General features: G+C 35.5%; 1 protein-coding gene across 2 annotated transcripts in view; it reads left to right on the forward strand.

Annotated features, from left to right (window-relative positions):
- The first annotated feature begins 313 nt into the window (after positions 1–313).
- The window catches only part of Nurf-38 (Inorganic pyrophosphatase Nurf-38), a 55,832-nt gene continuing 34,053 nt past the window's right edge, over positions 314–22,092 (forward strand). The window contains exons 1-2 of one of the 2 annotated variants that reach the window (XM_083131376.1): positions 314–517; positions 20,087–20,202. In XM_083131376.1, coding sequence (XP_082987502.1) covers positions 337–517; positions 20,087–20,202 — 297 coding nt within the window. In that variant the 5' untranslated portion in view covers positions 314–336. The remainder of the gene's footprint in view (positions 518–20,086; positions 20,203–22,092) is intronic. The other variant, XM_083131377.1, reaches the window with a different exon arrangement.

Here is a 22,092-nt window from a genome sequence, read left to right on the forward strand (position 1 = left end):
GCTCTGGGGTTTACCCAGCCTAAATTACTGCTTTCCCGCATTTAAATGAATCCAAGGAGCTACGAAGATAGGGACTTCTCGAAATTCCTCTTTAGAGATTTACCGAAGACCTAGTTTAAAATGGGCTTATCTTCGGACGAAACTTTTTTTTTTATGTTATTGACCTTCAGGGTTTATCTTTAGGTCTTCAAACAGACCAAAAGAGATTAAAAACACGGAAGGTGCATTACTTGAAAAAATTATCTCGTAAAGGAAAAACGCGTTTCAGCGTCAAAGAATTTTTACTACGTCATTAGCAGTTGGCACTCCTGACCTGCATCTCCCTCCAATGGTGACATGCGTCTTCTGTCTTACGTGTTACGAGGTGTTTTGAACGTGCCCGTGGCAAAGCCGGGATTCAGATTACAGGAAACTGTCTTAAGATTACAAACTTCGTATTGTGGGACGAAATTAGGCAGAATGTACACTACTGTTGAAAGAGGATCACCGAATTCCACGGAATATAGGATATATTTCAGTAAGTTGTGATATTGCAATTTCTGTGTGCCCTTGCTTGCACACGAGGACATCTAACACAGCCCGGTTACTTAACGTAATTTACTGGTAATCATGATTTAGCGAAAGCTGTTTTCGACATACAGCATGGAAAATATTTCGAAGTTAAAATATATGTTATTGATATCCATGAAAATATGCTAATGAGAAATATCTTTGAATAACAGAGTTTTTGCTAAGATTACTTATGTACAAGGGTGCTACGAATCCCCTTTAAAAGGTAACAGTTCGTTATATCGGAGACACATTAAAATCGGATATTTTGTGTTTCTCATGGTTCGTACTTACGAATTGAGTATTGCGGAACATAGTTCAAGGTGCCATTATGCTTTTTACACGAAAACAAACACATTTTTTCACAGTGCAGTTTTTGTTATTCCTTTTTTCGCTTGCCTAACACACAATATGGCGGGCACACGGTGACTACCGTTGTCGGTAAGCAGTGTTTAAAACCTTATTCACCGAAAAATATCTACTATCGTGTTTGTCACGTGTGCAAATTGCACATTATGCATGGGTAGCTGACTGATAGCCCCAAGAACCATTCCGATAAGGTTAGGTTAGTTTCGTTAGGCAAGCATAGTTTTTTAAAAAAAGTGTTGGAAACACTGACAGGAGGTTACGTCATCAAACGTATGGAGCATCCGGTTCACGTAGGAAAGCAATGGTAATTGTGCATCGGTGAGATATTTCTCTTGTTAAATACATGATTTCCCGGTCAAATAGATTCCACGATGAAAGAAAATAGCTCGACGAACGTTAGAAACCTTAGAGAAACTCATTTCCGTAAGTAGTTTCTTGTGTAAAAATGAAGAAATGTGTCTCTGATATAACAAACTGTTACCATGCTTGCCTAACCAAGGTTATATATAACTACATTAATGATGTCCATATGAGATTTGGAGTGAATTTACAATACCGGAAGTTTCTTCAATTGCTTTCAAATTCGGTATACTCACTAATTTTGGCTGCGTAATCACGAATTGGGCAGTCACATCTTGAAATTGCAAAATAAGTCAAAAAAAGTGTGTCCGCGAACGGAGTAAACACCCTTGATTTATGAAGAAAGCAACTATTTTTTGCAATGATTAGCATTTCAAAAGTATGTTTATGATGACCCTTAATTTTAACTATGCTTGCCTAACATAACCTTATCATGAATGGTTCTTGGGGCTAACATTTTCCACCTTTTTGCAAGACTCAATTTTCTCGTGCAAATCAACGCTCCATGCAATTGGTTTTACCAATTACTTACTTTGTGTTTAGCCCGACCCTGTGGCAGAGTGGTTAGCACATCGCGCTGCGACTCCAAGGGTCCCGGGTTCGAATCCCGGCCGGGCTTAGTTGTTTGTGAATGTCCATTCATCAGTTTCATCACTCATCCCCATCTTCGCAAATTAGCCAAGAGGCACAAAACGCGAAGTAAAATAAACTAAATCAATCAATCAATCAATTACTTTGTGTTTCCTTGACACTGGTTTTTCACTTCCATATGCTTCTATGTAATTCTTGCTGCCAAAATGAGAGGTTTTGTTCAATACACACTTTCATAGTTAGGAGGGTCAGATTTAGTTCTCTTAGCATTAAAATAATATCCCTAAATTCTTTCATAGTTAGGTTGGGTGGTTGTCGGTAATGAATCAAGTGTGTGAAATGGGGAGTTTTACACAAGGTACGTTTTATTTTACCCATACATTGGACATTTTCGAAACGAAAAATGTGCTGATTAGTTTGAGGAAGGTTCCAAATAATTTATACATTCATTCCCACTATTCTACAATACTAGCTGTCACTGCTATCAGCAGAGAATGCTTTGACCATGGGTCATTCCATGTCAAGTCAACCAATTTTTTAAAAAAATGGTTGCACGACCATTTTAGAAAAACTTCATTTATAGTACATACGTTTGTACATGTTTCTAGATATCAAAACCAATGTTCAAAAAAAAAAATATTGTATTTAGTTCTCCTGGGGCATCCATTTTTCCAACATGGCGCATTTTTTTTTTGCTCATGAAGCAGTATACAGAAACCTTAATATCTCAAAAACCATTAAAGCTAGAGACCTGAAACAAAATTCATTTTGTAGCTAATGAAGTATACTTCCTATGATATTCTGGTATGTTTTACTTGAAATTGCATCGCAAGTACGAAAATGATGGTGGAAAATGGGGTAACAGTAGTTAAAAATTTGAATTTTTAAGCCCGATTTTTTTAATGAAGGGGTTTAGTCTAAGGCTTGATTTTTTTCATGTGTAGACCTACCTGCAGGGTGTCTGTAAATAAAATATAAGTGCTTAGAAATGTAAATAAAATATAAGTGCTTAGAATGCACCCCTTTTTTACAGTATGGGCTCAAACATGGCCATTCATTGAATTTTGACAGTTTTCGGGGTCAAATATCTCAGATGGATTCTCTTGAAAAATTCTGAAATTTGGCACAAAGGAAACCCTGCATGAACCTAACTCACAGTAAAAATCTCAACTTTTAGATTCAACTCGTTTTGGTCAATATGAGGTAACGTATGTCACCTAATTTCTGACGTTGCAAAGTAAGGTTAAACTACATTCCATACTTAGAATAATGAAGTTTTTTTTTTTCTTTTTTTAAATTTGGGTTAAATAAAGGCTCAGAAAATATAGTAACATAAGGTTTTAACACTTGACTTACCAGAAATTGAAATTACAAGGTATGACAATTAAAAATCTGTGAAATTTCATTGCAAAAAAATTGGTTAGGTTCATGCAGGGTTTCCTTTGTGCCAAATTTCAGAATTTTTCAAGAGGACCCATCTGAGATATTTGACCCCGAAAACTGTCAAAATTCAATGAACGGCCATGTTTGAGCCCATGCTGTAAAAAAGGTGTGCATTTCTAAGCACTTATATTTTATTTACAGACACCCTGCAGGTATTTCTACACATGAAAAAAAATCAAGCCTTAGACTAAACCCCTTCATTAAAAAAATCGGGCTTAAAATTTCAATTTTTTAACTATTGTTACCCCATTTTCCACCATACATTTCGTACTTACGATGCAATTTCAAGCAATACATACCTGAATATCATAGGGAGCATACTTCATTAGCTACAAAATGAATTTTGTTTCAGGTGTCTAGCTTTAATGGTTTTTGAGATATTAAGGTTTCTGTATACTGCTACATGAGCAAAAAAAGCCATGCGCCATGTTGGAAAAATAGCTGCCCCAGGAGAATTAAAGACAATATTTTTTTTTGAACATTGGTTTTGATATCTAGAAACATGTACAAACCTATGTACTACAAATGATTTTTTTCAAAAATGGTCATGCAACCACCATTGGATGGTTTGGCATGGAATGACCCCCATGGAGAACGTGCATGCTTGCGTAAGGTAATTTTTAAATTGTTTTTTTTTTTTCCAACTTGAATAACTTATTTTAGAAATCCAAACCGTGTTCATTACTTTAAGGAAGGTTCAAATTTCGTGTGACAATGATTACCAAAAGTCTATGATAATTAGTCTTTCTAAGAATTTTAAAAAGTCATAAAACAACAAAACTGTTATCCTACCTACTTTTGAAATAACATACAATCTCTGGCAGCGGATTTAACTTTTATTGGTACTTTAGTATTATGTGGACTACCTGATTCACACCGTTAAATTATATAGGTTAGATTTGGTTTACAATATATAAATCATACAATTAGCAACCTAACCTATATAATTTAACGGTCTGAAATCAGGTAGTCCGTACAATACTAAAGTACCCTTTTATTTTACTACTGCAATAAATAATTTGTAAACTGGGATTAACATTACCTACAGTATGTGTGAAAAATAATTTCTTGCAAATGCCCACCTTCAGTAACGATGCATTGTGACATGCACAAGTATTTCACGAGTTTCTTCTCTTGATTCTTGCCTACAATTCTTCAGCACTTCCCACTCTGTTTGAAAATACTTTATCCTTAAAGTAGCCCTAGAGGCAGTTAAGTCTGGGGATCTTGGGGGCAAAGAAATGTCATCGATATGCAAAATGATCTGACCTGGGAAGAATTTCTGCAATGTGTCCTTGCTGAGGCAGCACATGCACTGTGGCTTCATCCTATTGGTACCAAATTGCTTCCAGTTGACATGACGGTTTTGTAGCTCAGAAATGACAAAATCTTGCACCATTTGTGAATAGCATTCTCCAATCATTGTGGCTGGTCAGTCACAAACTGTTTAAGAAAAAGATCTCTACACAACAGATAGGTTACTGCACCAGTCAGCATTCCATAGATACTGAAATTCAAGGTCACAGAGCACTCATTCCAAGCCTTCCTTCTTTTCCTACTCCTGTCACAAAGTGTTTCCAACTCAAGAAATAGTTATCGGAAAATGCTCCACCCTGTATATATCTGTTAACATGTATTTCATCAGCTTAGGTTAGGAGGTCATTAGGGCCCCTTAAAATTAATGAAATGTCCCTTAATGTGTAAAGAAACCTGATTACGTAATATCTGGTCTCAAGCATGAAACCTCTTTTGAGCTTGACATCAAAGTCTTCCCTACTTCGTGTCCGAAACAGCCATAAACCAAGAAGAAATGGTTGTGTGGTTCCTCGTGCAAGCTACTTTTCAAATCGTATTTTCCCTGGTAAGTCTTGTACTGTGGCCGCACAGTCTAAGGTGCACACTTTGGGCTTGGGCTACAGGATGCATGCTGGTTCACGTCTCCTGAGATTTTGGCCTGTGTATGTGACCGGTGGCCATCCACCATCGTGAGGAATTTGGGGAGCCATGAATGAGTAGCGTAACCTGGTCGTGGGGACGTAGAACAAAGACTGGTGGTTAGTCATAATGACCACATGTCACCCCATAACTGGTTGGATGGTAAATTGGTAACGGGCAGCAGTCAGCAGGTGAGCACTGTCTAGGGTGACCAGATCCTTACCAGCAAAAAACAGTACACCCACATACCATGACAAACTTTCTTCAACAAAGGAAAGACATAAAGGAGAAATGTTTTAAAAATAATTATTCTTTTATTTGATGAATCCCCAAAGTATATGAGTGGCATAAAACAAAAATGAAAACTAAATGTATTTAAAATTTGACATATTAAATAAACTACAGTTGTGAGAAATTTTTTGTTGAGAACATGTCACTTACACTTTAGTATTTAAAACAATTCCAATAACTTCAAATTAACAAATATTTCATAATCAAATGTACCAATATTTAACATCCTTAATGGTTCTGTACTTTTGCTTCGAGTGAATATCATGTAATAACTTTGTATTTTCCATAAACATATCATGGAATTCACTACAGGTACAACTGAAATTATATTTAGTTATTATTACGTGTTTCAGAGTTTCAGTTTTCAATTTAGATTTCTCAGCAGTCCACATGTTATTCATTAATGAGAAAACTCTCAGTGGGTGCATTTGTAGCTGGAAGGCACAAACTGAACTCTACAATATCAAATACCTGATAAAAGGAAATACATTTTTCCTGAAAATGTTTGAATATCTCACCCCATCTTAAATCTACTCTCATTTGAGCAGTGTTCCATGCGTTCAGTTTTTCAAGAGTAGCATACGCTCTTACATTTGAAATTTCATCAAAGAGATAAGAATCATGAAGTTGCTTTTCTGACCATTTGTTGAAAAATTGTACGCTATTTTGCACCCTGTCCCATTCGATCATCGAATCCAGTTTTACCCAATCCAACACAGTCATTTCAGAAAAGGGAGAGGACCACTGCTTAATATATTCAATACAAGTTGAATAAAATGAACGTACATGTTCCTTTGACATACAAACAAACCCATTTTCCTCCAGACTCTTCAGTTTCGACTGCAAGAGGCAAAAAAAGGCAGTTATATCTGTCAACTAATTTTTGTTTAAGTTCTGCAATCAATGCAGAACCTTCTATCATAGAAACATATTGACTCTCTAGAAAGTGAACAAAGTCATTAAAAAGTGCTGCATGGAAATGGATAAAATAAAGCCATATTTCAGATAGGGGGTCCTCAAAGAACATTTTAATGATTGTGGGACACTTGTCCTGTGATAGAAGGTATGATTTCAATGCTGGATAGAGTTTAAGTATGCGCTCTACGGCTGGCAACAAAGAGAGCCACCTAGTTTTGCTATAAGAAAGAAGCTTTGTGAACTCTATCTCCACGAAGTCACAAAATTCACGTAAAGCATGTTCACATACTGTATATATGTAAAAATATGAGTATATTTTGTGCACCACACTTTCTATGCAAATTGGTAAACAGTTCATAGCAGTTTGTACACAATTATTCACTATATGTGCAGAACAACCTACACCTACAATTGGTTTGTTTAAGCATTTCTGAACAATACTGTAAACGTTTTTTTTTACCTTTTCTTGCTCCTCCAAAGTTGCAGTTGGTGTTGTCAGCACATAATCCAACAACTTTAGTTTCAATGTTGTATTCATTTAATGTCTTCAGGATATACGGAGACACAATATCGAACGTTTCACCACACTGATCTTGAAAATCCAGAACTTTAACGTGCGCTCCGCTCAAAGGAAGGAAGTAGCGCACCAAGGATGGAAACAATTTCGTAACTTTATGGTTCGACGAATCTGTGTAAACTGTAATGTAATTTACCTGATCCAACTATTTCTGAAGCTCTGCAATTGCATAGGGGCTTATCACATTTGTCACGATCGCTTCACATTTTGTTCTTGCACAAGCATATTGTGGTTCGAAGCACTTCTTAACAAGTTTCGAACTACAGTCTGTGGAACGAAACGATTGATTATGTTGCACTGTATGAAATGCAAAACACGCTCTGCTGCTGCCAATTTTTGTTCTTTAGCCAAAATTCTTGTTTCGAAAAAATGTAGAAAGAGTAGCACTAGATGCAGCAGCAGCGTCGGCAGATTTGTGTTTTGCCGTTTGCAGATGTCGTGTTATTTCAGACCTTCCACTGTATGCAATTGAAAACTCACCTGAACATTTTTCACAGTGAACATCACTATCTCTTTTGCCTCTCTTAAGAAATGGATAAAGAGATTTCAGTTCTGAATTAAATGCACATATCCTCCTAGGAGGCATCTTCACCCGACAGTGTTGAAATACGAGACGTGCACTTCAGGAACGAGACTTCCACTCTACGCACCCCGCAACAACTGGACAGATCGGTGCCACCTGACCTTTTTGTTCGCAACTGTCCACAACCTGCTCTCTGCTGTGGTAACTACGCATTGTTCTAACCGGGTGTTCATTCTCTCCAGCCCGTCTACAACAGAAAAGTATGTACTGCATAAACTGTTGACATGGAAAAACAAAAGAAAATATGAATAGAAAATAAATATTTGGACTTCGGAGACCGGAGTAGAAATCAGGACATTTCGCAGGACATATGTGAAAGAAAGGACGTATCTTAATTTTATACATGGCTTCGCATTCTGCAGGACAGCCCATCAAAAAAAAGGACTGTACTGCGAAAATCAGTACAGATGGTCACCCTAGCACTGTCCCTCAAGGTCTTTTATGCCATGGGTAGGGACGTGAAGTTTTCGTTTTAACAATAACACTGGAAAGTTGAGGAAAGCAAAGTAAAGTATTTAAAATGTAGTAGGGTAGGTAAAGGAGGAAAGTTTCTGGTGTTTAGGAATCACGAAATAACTCGAATTATGCAATTTTTCAGAATAGTATCGAATTTTACACTTGAATGCGAAAAACGTTGCGGAATAAGCAATATTTACTGTAGAACTAAGAAGAACTACCTGAAGGGAAGCACTATTAGCCATTTGTAGTCTAGCTGGTGGTAGTTCGATTCCAAAGAGATTGTCGGACTTCATTTATTGCAGTTTGGCACAGACATACTGACAGTGTTTAACCTCTTCCTGAAATAGAGTTCGCTCGGAGGGGGTCTTCCCGGAAGGGAAATTTCGTTGGAACTGGAACATTTTCAATGAGAAGCACCTGTTGTGTTTCAGAGGGGGGAGGGGGATGTCCTGTATGTGTGTGTACACAAAAAGGTATTTCAAGGTAGCAGAGGGATTTTTTGGCATTGTTATGGAAATGTGATGTGTATGATTGTGGTCAAAGATTTGGGTGTTATCATTCAATAAACATTTCATATTTAGTGTCTGAGGAGATGAAATAAGTTTTCCAAATGGAAGAAATTTGGTCAGTTCTCATAAAGGCAAGCCATAAATTTTTGTGGCATAAAACTAAAATTTGTCACAATTTTCCAGAACCAACACAATGTAAAAATCTTAAGTAAAAACAGTAAAAATGCATGCAAAAATAATGCCGAATTTTGCCCAAAACCGCAAAAAATAACATCGAAATTTAGGGAAAAATAAAACTAAAACTTCACGTCTCTAGTCATGGGTTATGCAATATTAATTTCCCTGGTAAATAATAGTGAAACTTGCAACTATGAACTTGCAAAAATCATTAAACATTCAGAACTGTTACTGTATGTAGTATATATTAATACTTGAGGAAAAGAGATAAAGACTCTGTGGTTTAGGACTTATGAAAACTTATGGAGTTATTCAGTTTACATCTCACAACAAACTTTCAATATTCAATTGAGGCACATTTGCACAGTGGTTGGGATCCCATTTTAAACCATAGACCAAGTCTCGATTAGCCTATCTATGCATAAAGTTGACTTGCAACAAGATTTCAATTAATCAAGCTTTAACCAAACTGGTCTTTGCAATATTGTCAAATACCACCTTAGAAATGTGACACTAAACAGTGAACACACCATGCATTTGGATTTGATATGAATTGTTGCTATCCTGCAGTGTATGGATGCAATTTGTGTAACAGTTCTGAATATTTATTGATTTTTTACAAATTATATAGGAGTATGAGGAGGTAATTTAGAAAACCGGACACAATTGTGGAAGGAAGTTTGAAGTTTGGAGAAATTAATTGGCACATTTAACCCTGCAGCACTGACACCCATTAATGTAGCTTCAGCACTGGCACCTAGTCTCACAGACCCATTTTTGTATTTGACAATATAATCTTGTATTTCTCTTGAAATAATGATTTTTTTATGATTTTAATATTTCATGTAACATTTTTTATTTCAAAAATAAAAACAAAAAATTACATTTTATAATTTTTATGAAAAATATCCAAAGTTGTGGGAAAAAGTTAGAATTACTTTATTATGAAATACACACCTGAAACACTTCAATGTTTTTACCACAAATAATAAATCTAGTTCAAAACTTGGTAATTAACAAGAGGAAAATTTAATTTACTCCAAATAATTTGACATTTTAAACTTCATATACAAGTTACTGTTGAATTGGGCATAAAAATTCAGCATGGCTAAGGCAAATGAACTTCATACAGTACTTGTAGTAATATTTTGTCTTGCTGTCCTTTCTGCACAAGTGACATCTTTTTTGCGTTTCCTCTGGGAATTGATCAGTTGGTGCAGAAGTGCCCGCAACCTCTTGTCTTCTGTGCCGAACTTAAGGAGGAAGATTTGTTAGTAGAGATCTGCGTTGCAGGTTGTCAGCTGTTAGTGATAGTGCCAGTTCTTTCAAATAAATTCTGCGAATTGTTTTGGTGTTGGGGTTGTTAGCAATATATATTATTTGTGAATTCACTCCTGCCACATTCAGTAGACAAAACAGGATTACCATTGGCCATCTTTGAGTATTTCTTGCAACATCATAGTAAGCAATCAACTCATCCAATGTATCAACACCCCCTTTGGTTGAATTATAGAATGTGATTATTTCTGGTTTCTTCCTCTCCCCAGATGATTCATCAATTGCATCATCATGATGCATACGGGATGCCAGAAGTACATTTTCCCTTTCTTCGGAACGTACGAGAAGATTGTTACATTTTCTTGGAAACCAAACATGTTGGAGCCTATTGGGCCTGCATTAGTATTTATAAATTGTGGAGGCTAAAACTCAATAGGAGTTTTAGCTTATTTAGCTTGCCATTTTACTCCTGGCAAATGAAAACAATATTTGATTGACAGGTTCTTACCGCTCGTCTTGGGGGACAGCGTATTCTCCACTTCGTTCCATCTTTGCCGATATAGGTAGGTACTCTCGGTTGTTGTTGTGCATGCTGATCCTCTTGTTCCATCTCATTGCCACTTCCTTCACCCTCTTGCTCAGTGTCTGCATCTTCATAAAACTCCTCCACAATATCCTTTTCATCTTGGCCAGACTCATCGGGAATCAAAAACTCCTCATCCGGATTACTGCCAAAGCTTTCTTCTAGAAGAAGTCTAATTCGTTCACTATCTCGTTCACTTGCCATTGTAATCAACATATTTGCTCAATCTTATAATAACCTTTGGTATATAACAACAACCTGCAAGTGTCACTGTTATTCGTCACCTGCAGAAACACGAAACAAAGGTCTTTTACAATACAATTAGTGTCACATTTGTATAACACGAACACTAGAGCCTAGTCTGTCAGACCCAAACTGCCTTTTTCTCTGCCAACAATATCGTCTAGTGAATGGTCGAATCCACTCTATAACTGGGAGGTGAAGGCAGGAAGCTACAGGAAAGCACCTTTCTCTAAGCCACACCCACCAAAAAATATTTACAAAAACATGTGGCTTGGGTCTGTAAGACTTGGCGCTAGTGCTCCAGGGTTAAGCTCAGAGGGCTGCATATCGGCCAGAATCGCTTACTAGGCCCGCCTGGCTGGTCGGGCGGGTGAGTAAAACTATATACCTGAGTTTTGACCCATCAAGCATCGAAAGCCCACGGGTAACTGGAAGGCCTTCTAAGACGAAGCTCGCTTATCTTCAGCGTACGCTCATTCCGGTTTTGCACCGTCTCCAGATACATGAGTCACGCAGTCACCGTTGCCAACTTTTAGATTCTAAACTGTTCTAGGAGCACTTAAAATGTTCATCACTTTTATCAATTTGAAATTGCAGACATTTATTCCTTGGTAGAAAACATTTGTATCGCTCGAACCCAGTGGTGGTGATTGGGTTCCAAAACTAAGGGGTCAAGGTGCAAAAGTGGGGGGGGGGGGGGCAAGGACAGTTTAATTTCCCTTGATACATGAGGTTAACGTGGTGCAAAAGTTTCAAAAAGTTGGGGGTTGAGGCAACTGCACTCTCTCGGCCCCGCCCCTAATTGCCGCCACTGCTGACACCTGTAAAGGAGTACGTACCAAGTTTCGCAAAAAGTGCCATCGTAAATATTTTGGAACTTTGTGTTACTGGTGGTTGCTCTACATTACACTTTTTTTTTTGGGGGGGGGGGGGTGCTCCCCTATGGCGCAGTGGTAGTGTCGTCGCCTTGTAATCAAGGGGTACCGGGTTCGATACCCGGTGGAGGCACATGGTGGTTCGGATCCCACTTTAAACTATAAGTCCAGTCCCGATTAGCCTTATTGTGCATAAATTGACCAAATAAATGAATCAATCAAACAGTTTTTCTCTCTAATTTTGCTAATTCAATATCCGAATCAAGATCCCCCCCTGAACACTAAGGCACGATGGTCCATAAAATGGAACATGAAATCAGAATTTGCATTATAAAAGGTTTTTGAATATTGTCATCTCTTTCAACAAATCGTCGTTCGCTCATGTTGTTGTAACACCAGTAAGCCTTGTTTCCATGATATGAAAAACTCAATATGCTGACCAACGCAGAAATTTATTTTATTTTAAAACATAAACTAAACGTTAATGTTTCAACCTTCTAGCAAGGTTTTCTTCAGACTCTGTACCCAGTAGAAATAAAAATGTTGTTGCTAGTTATCTAGTTCTACAGACCGCATTGATAGTAATACGATGCAAAATATAATTATTCTTAGATTGTATCTTCATACGGGTGCAAATAGCAGGCAATGCTATTTACACATTTCAACAAACGAACAGCGTAAAAATGAAACAGAGAGGAGATTTACGATTTCAAGACCAGAAAAGTGATAAAATGAACAAGACACACAAACCTATTTGAAGACCTTCAAAACAAATTTGGAAAATGTGTGGTAGTTGGTTTGACATAATAATGAAACTAATTTGAGGAGTTACAAAAATCTTAGGTACAGTGGCGTAGCAACATATCGCGAGGCCCTGGGCGAGATTAGAATGCAAGGCTCCATCCGTTCTAGGTACAGTGGCGTAGCAACATATCGCGAGGCCCTGGGCGAGATTAGAATGCAAGGCTCCGTCCATTCTTTAAGTTTGAAATATCAATGTGAATCGATATACAGTCATCAAGAAAACGTCAGCAAATTATTATATTTAATAGTACGCGACAGAGAAATTTACACTTGGCAGAGCTACATTAACATGCTGCTGGAATTTTCATTACCAAGGCAGTAGTAATAGTACGTTTTTTAAGATGTTCTTTAGTCAGTAAGACAACTGAAATATCCTTAAATAAGAACCTTTAAATATAACCTATATATTATTTAATGAGTCGTTCCTTGTTTCCTCATTTCAAAATTTGTAGGATGTAAATGTCACAAACCATGGCTTAAGTAGAAAATATCGAAGGACGCACATAAAATGTCTGTGCTTGATAGAGCGGGGGGAAGGGGCTGCGCTAAACCACAATCCTGTCTAGGGGTCCAAAGTATCTACCTTCAAGGTCTTCGACACAATCGGTTTCAACATCAACAAATCTTAAAACGATAGTCATTTGCACTATAAGTGTGAAATCTTTGGTGTAATCAATTGATACAGCTAATTTGACTTTTTTAATTAGCAATTTTGACTTTGTTGCACATTAATTGTACCAGTTTACTTTGAATTTTAGGGCTTAGATGATAATAATAATTGTGAATCTCATTTTGTTGTTACGTCTTAATGTTCTTGTAATGTTAAATATTTAACGCAGTGGCGTAACAAAATCGTAAAGTACGCGTCCGCAAGAAACAAATTTGGATCCCTCAAGTACAGGCAGATTCTTCCAGGAAATGTATGTAATTACTTAGAATGGCTGGTTGTGGCTACACTTATATTAATAATTATACAAATCGATGATCTACCTCTGAATTTTCACATATTACAACATATCTTTCTTTGACATTTATGTATTCAAAAGAAGAAAATACAAATACTTACTTATCCCCTTCACCGCCCCTCTTAACAGCTGGATGGATAAAAATAATGTTGTTTTTTTTATTATTTTTTAAAATTTTTATTTAAATCGATCTTTTCTTTGGCATCGTACACATAGACATATTTTTTATATAGAAAGGCTTTTTCTGATAAACGGCCCTGTAAAATATTTGAACAGTTTGATTAAAGCAAATAACAAATTACATGTAAATATACATTTCTCTGTTTCTGGAACTGAACATAATGAACCTAATATGAAAATGTTTGTTAAGTGTGTTAATGAAACTATTATAATTTCAGTAACGTTTCTTACAGTGCAAATATAAATTCTGGATGTACTTTATAATTTTAACTTAAAATAATATTTACAGTCTTTGTAGCCAAATTTTCGAGGTTTTAATGATAGTTAGCCAAATATCAGCTGCCATATTTATTTACAGTTTAATGAAAATGACACTATTTACGGTTTAACATGATTAGTATTTTGTATATTATTCTATTTAACAAATGTGCTATTTTTGCTTATAAAAATTATTGAATTTTAAATCAAGGGAAATTTAGGTGTTTTTTTTTTTCAGATGACATATTACATTTATTTTCATATAAGCTTCACCCCATCAGGACATATATTTTATTTCCTTTCTTAGAGCATAATAAACACCATCAAATGAATACGAGATTAATATACTTTCACAAAAAGTGATTCTGATATCTACAAATTTCTTGTGTACATTATTCTGTAATTTTATTTAAAGTGATTTCAATAAGTGATTTTTTAAAATAGAACTCTCCAGTTTAAATCTTGATTTAAATCAAACCATTCGACACTACCTTCCAGAAGTTTTTCCTAAGTTTCAATTTTGAGAAAGATAGTTCCTTTTTCGTGGTTGTTACTTGAAGAGTAGGAAACAAACAGAAGGCGGTATAGGATATAGAGAACACTGGAAGCTAGTGTAGAGCTATCAAGGAGCAGAAACTTTTGTCAAAGCACTTGATTTCAGATTTAAGCACATTCCTGAAACGTAAAACTTTATCAGGATATTCTGAAGATAAATCATCTTCGTGCCCGTTACAGAGGGCAATAGCTGCATCTGAAGTTGTAGGAAGGAAGGAAGAACTGCTAATATTATCCATACCCTTCTTCAGTTTAAAGCACCGGAAGCATTTAAATGCCCCATACTTTGCTCCGTGGCAGTTTGAGGTGCTTGATCATTAACATGTTAAAATCGGGTAGGCTATGCAAGGTCACGGGACAGAAGAAAAGCCAAGACAAAGAGCTTTCTATTCAAGAAAATAATAATTGGATAAAATTGTCCAAGCAATTTTTGCGTTAATGTTTCACATGAGAAATGAGAATTGTTTTGCCTTTTTGGGGCCCCTTAGGCTTAGAGTTCCCGCCCGCCTCTGATTTGACGTATTCATTCAAATTATAACGTTAAACTAGAATATAAAGCCAGATAAAAAAATGTTTTAATTTTATTGCCCACAAAAATTAGCCTTTTCTATCTTTCTCACTTCCATTTATTACGATTTTCGTATCAACCTCATGGGACGCGAGGCCCCGGGTGGTCGCCCACTTCACCCACCCCTTGCTACGCCAATGGTTATACAACCTCAAGGCACCTGCGCCTAGCAGAAATTCAAATATTTCCATGCGTAGTGAAATATAATGGCCGTTGGCAACACTGACAGCAGTGCTCGCGTCCACTTGCAAGAAGTACATAGAGTCTCACGGGTCTTCATAAGACCCGGGTAATAGAAAAGCCTGGCAGGTATCGATGCCTGTGCACAACTGTGACGTGAAGCTCGCTTGCGCGATGTCGAACACCTGGGCTTGACGTGCATGTTGCATATTATTGTAGGCGCGCCTCCTCGCAGACGGGTTTTTTTCTGGGTCTTGTGCAGGTCTCTAGTTAAGCTTCACTAGCTATTATTTGTAGGGCTGAGCCGATGCCGATGTATCGGTATAGGCACCAGTGTTATGGGTATCGGAAAGTATCGGTTGGAATTCATCTACTGATACCAGCTGATCCTTTTCCGGCATTTTGATATTTCACGGATTCTGCAAAAAATGCCATGTGACATTTTCACATATCCTGGAAATTATGCAATGTTCAAACTACCTTTTATTTTGCATGAGAAACTGTATTTTTTGATAACATAACATCATTCTCAAATATTGTAACGCAAATTTCTTTGTAAATTGATGCATGTAATTGGAGAAGAATATTTACAGACAATATTGATAAATATTTTGAACTAATTTTAATTATTACAATTTTCAAGTATCTATATTGGTTCAAAGTGGTATTGGCTCATAACAATTATTTGAAAAGTTGCTTATGCAAATGTCTGTACAGTCAGTAGCCATTCTAGGTTTCCGATGTTCTCAAGACAAATTTTTATGCAAGACTTGAAGGGGGTTTCAAGACTCACAACAATTCTTACATTATCAGGTGTTGGAAACCTCTTAGGACATTATTTGAATGTTAAGAACTTTAAACCTGACCCATCTAACCTAACCACGGAAGCATTTAGCAAAATAATAGCCCTTCGCACCGTATGCATGTGAAGTAGATTGCAACAGTAGTCCATATCCAAGATGACAGAAAACTAATGGCAATCATATAGGAGTATATGGAAGAAAAAATGATCTCTAAACAAGATGCAGTAAGTAACCACTAAGCCTCTGATGTATGTGCTAAAAGAGATAAATAGAGATCAAACCATGTAAAAAATGCTTGTGTACCATGATTAATTCAGAATTAAACAATCTAAACTTGGGCCGCAATTTGTACCTGATACTAACTAACTAACTCCCTAGCCTTCTTAAACCCGAAGGTTCATGGCTGCAGCAACACAGGCCTTCCATTTTTCCCTATCTTGAGCAAGTTCTATATACTCTTTTCCATCCCTACCTATTTCCCTTAGGTCCATCTCAACGTTGTCCCTCCATCTTCGTCTTGGCCTTCCTACAGGTCTCTTACCATCAGGTTTCCCAACAAGAATCCTGTAAACTCCTCTTTCCTCTCCCATTCGTGCCACGTGCCCTGCCCACCTAAGTCTTCTTGATTTAATTATTCTAATAATATCTGGACTTGAATACAAATCATGTAGTTCTAAATTATGTAACCTTCTCCACTCACCTGTCTCCTCATCCCTTTTAGGTCCAAAGATTTTCCTAAGGATCTTATTTTCAAATACTCTCAATTTATGTTCCTCTTTCAATGTAAGGGACCAAGTTTCACATCCATATAATACTACAGGCAAAATTACTGTTTTGTATATTTTAACTTTTAGTTTCTTAGATATTAAACGAGAAGACAAAAGTTTATGAAGAGAGAAGTAACATGCATTTCCTGAATTAAGCCTACTTTTTATTTCCTCTTTAATATAATTTTCATTTGTTAATATTACTCCTAAGTATTTGAATTTGGAAACTGGTTCAAACGAGTTGTTATCAATAATTAGATTTTGATTATTACTTAACACTTGGTTTCGGCCTGTAAGCATATATTTAGTTTTCTCTTTGTTAACTTCCAAACCTATCTCTTTAGCAGTTTTGAAAAATATTTTAGCATTATTCTTAATTGTATTCACATCATCCCCCAGTAAGTCTACATCATCTGCATATGCTAACAACTGAGTCACACCATTTAATTTTAGTCCTTCTTTAGTTTCTTTTACCTTCCTAACAGCATATTCTAAGGCAAAATTAAAGAGCAATGGAGATAATGCATCTCCTTGTTTTAACCCATCATGAATTGTAAATTTGTCAGACATATTAATACCCACACGAATTTTACTTTCTGTTTCACTGGTGCATATTTTTATCATACTAACAAACTTCTTAGGTATTCCAAACTCTACTAATATATTATATAATTTATCTCTTTTGACCGAATCATATGCTTTTTTGAAATCAATGAATAGCTGATGGACATTTTGATTATATTCCCACTTTTTCTCAAGTGTCTGTCTGATGTGAAAAATTTGATCTGTAGTTGATCTGTTACGTTTAAATCCACATTGATAATCACCTATAATTTCATTAGCATATGGGGTTAGTCTTGTTAAAAGAATGTTTGATAATATTTTATATGCTGTTGAGAGTAGAGAAATTCCACGGTAATTATTGCAGTTCATTTTATCACCTTTTTTAAACACAGGAACAATTATGGATTCTTTCCACTGTTGAGGGATTTCTTCTTTATTCCATATTAAACAAATTAATTTATGAATTTGACATATTAATGAATTTCCACCATATTTAATTAACTCAGCTGGTATTAAATCAATGCCAGGTGCTTTGTTATCCTTTAGCCTTTTAATAGCATCCTTAACTTCAGTCAAGTTAGGTTCTGGAACTAAAGGTTCTGCTGTGTGGACTTCATTTACTTCTGATTTATCTCCTACATGGACATTTAAAAGGTCATTAAAGTAGTTCTTCCATCTATTTAGAATATCACTTGGGTCAGCTAGAAAATCACCGTCTTTATCTTTTATCAAGTTTACTTTAGGTTGCCACCCCTTTCTAAACTCATTTACACCTTTATATAAATCTCTGATATTTTTATTTTTGCTGTTTGTTTCAATTTCGTTAATGTTGCTTTTCAAGTAATCTCTTTTTTTACTTCTAAACGTGCGGTTAACTTCTCGCTTTATTCTATTATAATTGCTTAGATTTGTATCATCAGAGTTATTTAACCACCTAAGTCTAGCCTGATTTCTTATTTCTATTAGATTATGACATTCATTATCAAACCATGGCTTACTTTTTCTCGGTTTATGGTATCCTATACTTTCTTTAGCTGCTGATTCTATTGCATTACGTATGTGCTCCCATTTCTTATTTACGTCTGTTTCATTTATATTTTCATCATCATTTAAATCCTGCAAAACATCAAATCTATTTGACAGTTTAATTTGGTAATCTTTCTTAATTCTTTCATCAGTAAACTTTCCTGTATTAAATTTTAGAACTTTTAGATTTTGTTGCTTATGATTTATCACTGAGAGTCTTTCTCTTAATTTAGCAATTACTAAATAATGGTCACTGGCACAGTCAGCACCTCTATGCGTACGAACGTCAATTATACTAGTATGCCTTCTCTTATCAATGAGAATATGATCTATCTGATTATGAGTTTTACCATCTGGAGAAGACCAGGTATATTTATGGATATGTTTATGTTTAAAAGTGGTACTTTTCACAATTAAATTCTTTGAGGTTGCAAAAGTAATCAATCTTATACCATTATCATTACTTAATTCATGAAGACTTTCTTTACCAATCGTGGGTTTAAATGTCTCTTCTTTGCCAATCTGTGCATTACAGTCACCTAACAGAATTTTCATATCATACTGAAAAAATTTATCAAAGACCTGTTCTAACACTGTATAAAAATCATCTTTAGTATTATCATCTTTATCTTCCGTTGGTGCATGTATGTTTATTAAAATAATTTTACACCACCTACCCTGTAAAACTGCATATGATATCCTATCATTAATAAATTCTACTGTTTTAAGAGCCGAGATAATTCTATTATTTATGAAAAAGCCTGTTCCAAAATTATGATTTTCAGTACCACCATAGAAAAAAGTATAATTTTTAGTTTTACAATTCCCTTCTCCTATCCACCTAACTTCCTGGACAGCTACTACATCTAATTTATACTTAACTATCTCATTAACTGTACACTGAAATGCCCCAGGCCGGTAAAGGCTCAGAACATTCCAGGTGCCTAATTTAATATCCTTATTCCTAACGTAGATCTTATCCTTAGTCCAGGGACCTCCCAAAGTAGTCCCCATCCGGAGATCCGAACGGGGGACTATTTTACCTCCGGAATATTTTACCTTGGGAACATCCATGGCCTTATATTGCTGTTTCTTGACATTGTTTTTTTACAGTGCAGAGTTGTCAGCTCTACGCCTAACCCCCAATATGAATGGAGGAACTACTACACAAGACAAACAAACACACATTAGACAGCACAATTACTACACAAGATGAACATAAACACATTAGACAGCACAACTACTACACAAGACACACACAAACACATCACAACTATAACACAATATAAACACAAACACACCACAACTACTACACTGTCAGAAATACTGACTAATGGTAAACAAAGAATTATTTATATAAAAATCATAACAATTTTAGTGTAAATAATACATAATTATTATACATACATTGTTACTATTATTTAGGGATGGGACGATATGAAATTTTGGTCAATACCGATATAAAATTTACCGATACCGATAACCGATATTCTACCAATCCGATATGAAATTAGAAATGGTCCTTGAAGAACCTGAAAGGTCCACTGACCTTAAAAAATGTGTTTCAAAGTGACTACAGTGCAAGAGAAATTGCATATTTAGACATTTACATAAAAATTACAACAAAAATGGCAGAGTTGTACCTGATACACTTCTGAAAATTTATATTTTTACAGGAAATGAAAATGGTCCTGTTTCACCATTGCATGATATCCCATGTTACGTAGATGGTGATAAGAAGATAGTCAATATGGTGGTTGAAGTTCCTCGTTGGACAAATGCAAAAATGGAGGTATGTTTTTATGTATATTCTTTGTAAAAAGTTTAGTTGAGATTATGTAGATTTGTGGTGGTGGAGGATGCATTTAGGGGAGGGGTACAGGGGGTCTGGACCCTTCCCCCCCAAATGACTTACCAATGAGAAAAATGAAATCATGAAAATATGCATGTTTATCCTTCATTGCGTAATCGAGGGTTATTTATTTCCGCAGAACTTACTGTAAGGCTAGGGTTAGATTGGCATCATATGGCTTTGAACGACAGTATCAAAGAAGATTTATACACACCACTACTTATAATAATATGCATAAAATATTAATCAGAATCTTCACTTTTCGTCAACTGGATATATTCTCTTTTGTTGTTCTATAAATATTTAATTTTTATCTTTTTTGACATTAATTTCCTTCCCAGGGTGGTTGTTTTTTTGCAAATTTTGCCAATCTTAACTATACGTAAGCTAGATTATGAATGGTGTTGTTATATCATCTTATAATCTTATACCATCTTTTTAACTATTCATGTAATGGGTAATTCCTAGAGGCACATATTTTTGGTAAATAAAAAAGCAAAATTTCGGTACAAAAACTGAGTCAATTTCGGGTTCAAAAGCGGTAAATAAAATAAAATATCGGTGTTATAGCGGTGAAAAATTGGATGAAAGGTGGTAAAAAAAATACATTTTGGTTTTAAAATTGTGAATATAATCCTAAATTTGATTTAAAAACTGCACTTATTCCACAGAATTAACATTTCACTTCTAATAGCACATTTATGTAGTTATCAGAGTATTAAGTTTATTTCTGTGTAAAGGAGTCCATTTTTGCTTCTCCAATATTAACAGCACAATTAATCAATTTTCCGGGAATTGCATAACTCTCAGGATAATTCAGACCTCGGAAGGTGTCGCGTCGGTATATAAACGGTAAATTTCGTGTTTAAGAGTTAATTTCGCTTTTTGCAGTTCATTTCGCATTATTTCGTGACAAAACATGGTCACAAAATGCATCTCACACCTTTCAAAAACATGAAAAATTAACACTACAATGTGTTTTTTCAAATTTCGTTTTTTCGTCAAAAACGAAATATGCATGCCCCTAGTAATTCCATACAAAAAGGGACAAAATAAACAATATTTGAAAATACATCTAGTGAAATGTTATCTGTATGGATAAATAGTATACTTTCTATAGTTGTTTCCCAACAGTGTAAAATTGCCCAGCATTCCCTACTTTCCAGATGGCAGCTATGAAAATTCTCTGTAAAGTGACTGCTGGTTTTCAAGAGAATTTCTTTATTTAAGTAATTTTTTTTATTTGAATACATAATTATATTTAGTATTTAGGCTTTACCAAGTTAATTGTTGGCTAATTTGCTTCAAAATTTAGTGATGTGCTAAATACAATATGTATTGGAAGTTATCTAATTTAGCAGGTTTTTGTAGGTAGACTAGCTTGTAACTTAAGTGACCAAAAAAGAGAAGTTTTTGTCCTGATAATAGCAATGAAAATATTTAACTAAAAAATTATTATCTCTGAATAGGCTGTAAGTGAGTTCTGAAAAAAATTAGCAGGTTACTGCAAGCAACTAATATTTACTAACAGTAAGCTGAACTTTTGTAACGTAAGTGACCAGTACTTTTGTAACGTAAGTGACCAGTACTTTTGCAACTTAAGTGACTATTGTTGTACAAATAAATTGCTGTTTAAAATGATATAATGAGCCATCTACACAGAGTTTAGTTTAATTAATATTAAAAAAATAAGGTCACACTTTTACTTTAGTAGATTATCATGAAATTGTTTTGATAGAAGGTTCCTTTTATGAATGGGCCTCGGGAGTTGAATAAAGTAATGCTGTTGCCTTGTAATAAGAATGGGTCGGAGTCTTATTTGCTTCTGCT

This window comes from Lepisma saccharinum, chromosome 11 (genome assembly GCF_977018435.1).
Source record: "Lepisma saccharinum chromosome 11, izLepSacc3.1, whole genome shotgun sequence".
In the NCBI taxonomy this organism is placed as follows: domain Eukaryota; kingdom Metazoa; phylum Arthropoda; class Insecta; order Zygentoma; family Lepismatidae; genus Lepisma; species Lepisma saccharinum.